General features: G+C 44.6%; 1 protein-coding gene across 1 annotated transcript in view; it reads left to right on the top strand.

The window, feature by feature from the left end:
- The first annotated feature begins 679 nt into the window (after nt 1-679).
- Nucleotides 680-6000, top strand: part of Vps45 (vacuolar protein sorting 45 homolog) — a 63603-nt gene continuing 58282 nt past the window's right edge. Inside the window, exons 1-3 of the mRNA XM_006982565.4 lie at nt 680-866; nt 1446-1580; nt 5122-5182. Of these exons, the coding sequence (XP_006982627.1) occupies nt 774-866; nt 1446-1580; nt 5122-5182 (289 nt within the window). The 5' untranslated portion in view covers nt 680-773. The remainder of the gene's footprint in view (nt 867-1445; nt 1581-5121; nt 5183-6000) is intronic.

Here is a 6000-nt window from a genome sequence, read left to right as displayed (position 1 = left end):
CGACGCCCCTGCAAGTCAGCGATGTCCGGTGCCACGGGCACCGTGGGCTCGCGGTCCCGGCGGTCCTGAGTGGGGGTCGGAAGCTCCCCGCCCTCATGGGGTCTCTGAGGCCTCTACAGATCTCCAGCAGCACCCCTAAAGGGTGTTCCCTTTGTTCATTCATCAACGACCACGTGATCAATTTCAGCCGCCCTTCTCTTCGGAAAACCTGCTCCAGTCTCACTCTCCGCTCTAACACGGGGCACTGTCACTGCCTCAATAATGACACTGGGAGTCGAGCAGACGAATCTTGTCCACGGCCTGGTAAACACAAAATGCCCTCCCCTGGTGCAGCTTCCAGTCTGTTTGGATACTTTTAAAACCCAGCCCGCCCCGGCTATCCGGAAACTTGCTGCCGTCCGGACTGGTCCCGAACCTGCGACCCCGCCGCCTCAGCCTGCCCAGTGCTGCGATGGCATGCACGCCGGTCTCCAGAAAGGGTGCTCGGCAGACAGCATAGCCACATTCCCCGGTCCCCGTGGCCGAGACAGCTGTCAGGCTGCCTTCCTCTCCACGCGCGGCGCGCGCCGGGAACGGCGCCGGCAATTTAGCAGCCGAGCCTGGTTCCGGGACTCCGCGGAGGAACTACAATTCCCAGGACCGGAGCGACCCGGACTCCCGGAAGCCAATACTTGGCCGACCGGAAGCAGCTGAGACCCAGCCAGCAGGCCTGAGGTTAATTCAGCCAGGGAAGGGGGCGGGAAGGGCTGCGGGGCACCTGTCAGTTCGCCACGATGAACGTGGTGTTTGCAGTGAAGCAGTATATCTCCAAAATGATAGAGGACAGCGGGCCCGGCATGAAGGTGCTTCTCATGGATAAAGAAACGGTGAGTCCGCCTTTGCTCGGGGTTGGTGACGGCAGCCCCCCCTTGAGTGGCGGGTCCCGTGCCACGGCGGGGCTTAGCATTTCATTCCCGGCGATGGTCAGCACTGTCGGGCACAGCTGTATAAAGCTTTCCTCGGGGGTGTGCAGTCTAACCGGCTCTAACCGGCGCCAAGAGACTTTCTTAAACCTGGAAGAGTGTCTGCCAAGAAGTTGTTAATGGTGACCCAGGGAACACTTGGAAGACTTGAGGGTGCCCCTGTCAACGTTGTTTTTAAAAGTTGATTGTTGGGGCTCAAGCTGAAATGACAGGGTATTTGCTGGCCGCAACTTAAAGGAGAAAAACAACTTGGAATGAATGGAGAAAATCCTCTTTAGAAGTTTCTGAGTTGTTCATGTTCAGAGAGTAGGTTTTTTACTCTCACACATCGCTACCTGTTTGGGATCTTCAGCAAATATTATTCCGTGTATTAACATTTAAATGACCTAGCCAAGTGATAATAGAAAAAAACGGCTAAACTATTGATGCATGTTTTTACTAGTCCGGACTAGTGTAATCTTAGTTCATTCTTTTTCTTTACAGACTGGTATAGTGAGTATGGTCTACACACAGTCAGAGATTCTTCAGAAGGAAGTATACCTCTTCGAACGAATTGATTCTCAAAATCGAGAGATCATGAAACACCTAAAAGCAATTTGTTTTCTTCGACCTACAAAGGTACCACACAAACTGAGCTGCCGTCTCCACAGGCAAATGCAGAATTACTGATCTGAAAGCATTAAGAAGGCAAAATAAATTTGTGTGACCATCATTTGTGGCATCATAATTACCCTGTTTTGTCAGAGTTGTGACTTCTTCCTCTCCTTTCCATGCCTTGGTTCACCCCTGACAGCCAGTTTTTCCTTCAAGATATTTTTCAGAGTAAAGCTATTCCCAAAGCCACTAACTCTGGGAACCTAGATCACTGTAGTGCTGGATTGACCTTGGTACCTAGCACTAAACATCACTGTCCCTCCATCTCTCTTTCGTACAGCTCTGACTATCTTGAACCTTTATCATTTTAATCCCATCTGTGCTTGGGAATGAATATGCCTTTAGCGTAAAAGCAAAGAGAAGTCATCCAATGATTGCTATAGTGGCCTGGTCTTACTCCTACAATTAAATCCAGTGGCCTAGCAAGAAAAGGACTTTTTTTTACATATTTAACTTCCTGTGCTCACGTCTAGTTCTGCATTGGAGCCCAGGAGGCCTTTTTATCATTCCTCTGCGTGTTTATTCCTGGTCTTTATTTGTTCACTTTACTGAACGTTCATAAGCCCTTTCTCAGCTTCTGTCCATCATCTTGCAAATCTGGCTTTGCCTTCTTTATACTGAAGATATATAGTGGGGGTGGGGGAGGGTGGCCTGTGCCACAGGCTGCATGTGGAGGTCAGAGAACAACTTGCAGAAGTTGGTTCTTTCCTGGCCCTGTGAGTCCCAAACTCAGACTCAGGCTGTCAGCCTTGGTGGCAGATGTCTTTAACCACTGAGCTGTCTCATCTCTCGGCCCCCCTTGGTTTTGCTTTGGGTTTTGGGTGGAAAAAAAATTTCTATGTCTTATTTTTTAAAATTCTCTCCTTTTGTTTTTGTTTTGAAATGGCCTCACCATGGAGCCCTAGCTGACCTGGAACTCATGCTAAAAACCAGGCTGGCTTCAAATTTGTGGCAGTTCTCCAGCCTCTGCCACCCAAGTGCTAGGATCGAGTCTGCCACCATGCCTGGCTGTATGTTCTCTCGCCTCATGTTCACGTTTGTCAACCCCAGTGTGCTTTAATCATGCTTGTGTCGTGTGTCCTTTCCCAAATGGAAACCTGATTGTGTCGCCTGGCTTGAAATCCCTGGGTGACTTCTCATTGTTCTTATGGTAAAAACAGAATCCTTCCTTGTTGACTGCAGAGCCCAGCATGGTCTAGTTCCTATCACTTTGGGGCGCCTCTGCCACCCTGCACCTTAGCCACACTACCTTTCCGTCCATTTACATTCTGATGGCTCCTCCTGCCACACAGCCTTTGCACGGATTCCTCCCTCTGCCTGAAACTTGTTTACCTCATCAAGCAGATCTTCCCAGCTTTACTGAGCCGGTCAGATGTCCCCCTACAAACGGTCAGAGTTGAAGGGGTCTGTTATCCAACAAGGACTTCACTGTGTAGTCCTGGCTGGCTGAAATCTGCAATAATCCCCCACCTCCCCCACCTCTGCCTCCTGAGTTCTGGGATTACAGGCAAGTGATACTTATTTGACAAAGTTATATGGGTTTTGTGATTGATACCTACCATAATAAGCTCCATGATAGCAGAAATTTTATCTGGTTGTCCATCCTTTTCCCATGATGCCTGCTACATAGAAGATGCTTAAGAAATAATTGCTAAATTAATGTGGTTTTTTTTTCATATTTGTAGCTTTCAGAAATGAAATTTTGGTCATTAAGAGGGGTCTTAGAGACAACATAGTCTGTTATCTCCTAACATAAAATGAGGAGACCTCTTTAATAGCCGTATACAGGCTCTCAGACTCTCTTGGCTTCACATCTTTTATCTTTTTACTTGGCCCTATCAAGCAGTAATGTTAGACTTAAATTACTTGTTAAAAACAGTTTGTCTTTAAGATTATAAAGTGAGCTGGGCAGTGGTAGCGCATGCCTTTAATCCCAGCACTCGGGAGGCAGAGCCAGGTGGATCTCTGTGAGTTCGAGGCCAGCCTGGACTACCAAGTTAGTCCCAGGAAAGGCGCAAAGCTACACAGAGAAATCCTGTCTCGAAAAACAAAACAAACAAACAAACAAAAAAAGATTATAAAGTGAACTTGGCATGGTAGCACATGTCTGTGATCCCAGCACTTGGGAAATAGAGGCAAGAGGATCTGAAGTTCAAAGTCAGGAAGCAGTAGAGGAGGACACCCGACACCCTTTCTAGCCTCCTAATCCATGCACACCTACGTACACGTTTGCACATACACTCACACAATAAATAAACCTCTTAATGACACAATAGAAATTTTATAAAGATAATTTTTCTGTAGTTTAAATGACAATGTGAAAACTGTTTTTCCCCATTGAGTAGACACTGTACATTTCTGTTCAGTTATTTGCTTGCTTTCAGACAGGGTCTGGCTTTGTCACCCAGGCTGACTTTGAACCCACAACCTCTTGGTTTATGCCATCCGAGTGCTGGGATTTCTTAAAACCTTTTTTTTTTTTTTTTTAGCACTAATGGCACAATTTAAACAAAACTTTTAGTTGTTTAAATAAGGATATTAACAGTGACACAATGAAGTAGCAGAGCCTTTGTGTCCCCAGAAATTTTAGTTTTAAGGGCTGGTTTAATTTGAAATTTAAGCATTTATTCTGGTATCACAAACAGATCAAATGCTCATTAGAATGGTCTGTGATTAGAGTTCTCGTGCTTTGACTATATAAAAAGAACTGGCTAGGAGAGACGGCTCACTGGCTAAGAGTGTGTACTGCTCTCACAGAGGACTCAGGTTTGAGTCCCAACACCTGTGTTGGACAACTCACAACCGCCTGTAACTCAGTCTCCAGTGGGGTCTGATGCGTCTGTCCTCCACAGACAGGCAACAGTGTGTACGTATACACACACACACACACACACACACACACATAAAATTTAAAAATTATATCTTAAAAGGACTTTTAGACCTCAATAAGTCAAAAGCCAAAGTGAATATAGTTAAGTTATATTTTCTCCTGTTTTTAAAGAATTACACACATTTTGGTGTTCTAAGTAAGAAATTTGATCAGATGAATGCAATTTATTGATAAGCAGCTTGAGGCAGTTAGTAACAATTTTATGCTATATTTCAACATACGTCCTTTAGTTTTACCTTAATTTAACCAAAGTAATGCAGATGACTGATATTTAGCATACGTGTATATATTAAACTGTGTATAAGATCCTAATATATTTAATGTATTTCTTTTTATTTTCATCCTTCATTACCCAATATATGTACAGTCTTGATCTCAGCATACTGTTAGACTCCAAGTAAGTCAGTCAATGAATAGTTTTTAAAGTTACATTTATGGAGGTCACAGAACAATTTGCAGGAACCTGTTCTCCCCTCCCACCATGTGGGTGCCTGGGATTCAGCTCAGGTCATCAGACTTGGCAGCAAATGCTCTTAGCTGCTGAACCATCTTACCAGCCCTTATTACTTTTTATGAAGCACTTCTGCTCATGCTTCATTTGGTCTTTGTTTTCAGGAGAACGTGGACTATCTGATTCAAGAGCTCCGAAGACCCAAATACAGTATATATTTTATCTGTAAGTATGTTAGTCACTTTTTAAATCGTGTGTGTCTGACCCAGCTGGTCTAGGCTGTTGAGTAACTCGCAACATCAAGTTCACTGAACTCATCACTTAAAAGCTTGTGTATTCAAAGTACTAAAAATACTGTAGGGACTGGAAAGACGGCTCAGTTGTTAAGAACACTAGCTGCTCTTCCAGAGGAGCAGGGTTCAATTCCCAGCACCCACATGGGAGCTCACAACTGTCTGTAACTCCAGTTTCAGGAGATCTGACATCTGGCCTCCACAGACACTGCATGCACATGATGGACAGACATACATGCACACAAAATATACATAAAATAAGGACAAGTTACCTTTAAAAATTAGGTAGTGGCCATCATTCTCTTTCTGAAATCAGAATAACAATTTCCACTCATCAGTGATTGCTTAGATTTAAGGCTAATTTATGAGCCAAAAGTTATAAGTAGCCAAACTGCATATTTTTCCTCCATGAGAGTATCTACTTCCTCCTGTATTTCACCTGTGAATGAAGGTATAGAAACTAATTTGTTTGGGGGGAAGGAGTATGATAATGAAAATGTGTCTGCACACCACATGAATTCATCCCACCTGTCTTTGCTGTTCTTACGTGGTGCATGAAAGGACACATCGTCATGCAGTTATCTCTTGTGTGCCCACATGGGGGCGTGCATAGGAAGCTCTGGAAATGAACAGGTTCATGCCTACTCAAAATTTATTTGAATTTTTCTTCCATTCTGCTATGGAAGTTACAATTGGTCTCCTCTAGGTGTCAACATTGCTCTCTGTAGATGTAGTAAAGTTTGGAGCTGG

Source organism: Peromyscus maniculatus, chromosome 6 (assembly GCF_049852395.1).
Source record: "Peromyscus maniculatus bairdii isolate BWxNUB_F1_BW_parent chromosome 6, HU_Pman_BW_mat_3.1, whole genome shotgun sequence".
NCBI lineage: Eukaryota > Metazoa > Chordata > Mammalia > Rodentia > Cricetidae > Peromyscus > Peromyscus maniculatus.
This window is presented reverse-complemented; position numbering and strand designations above follow the sequence as displayed.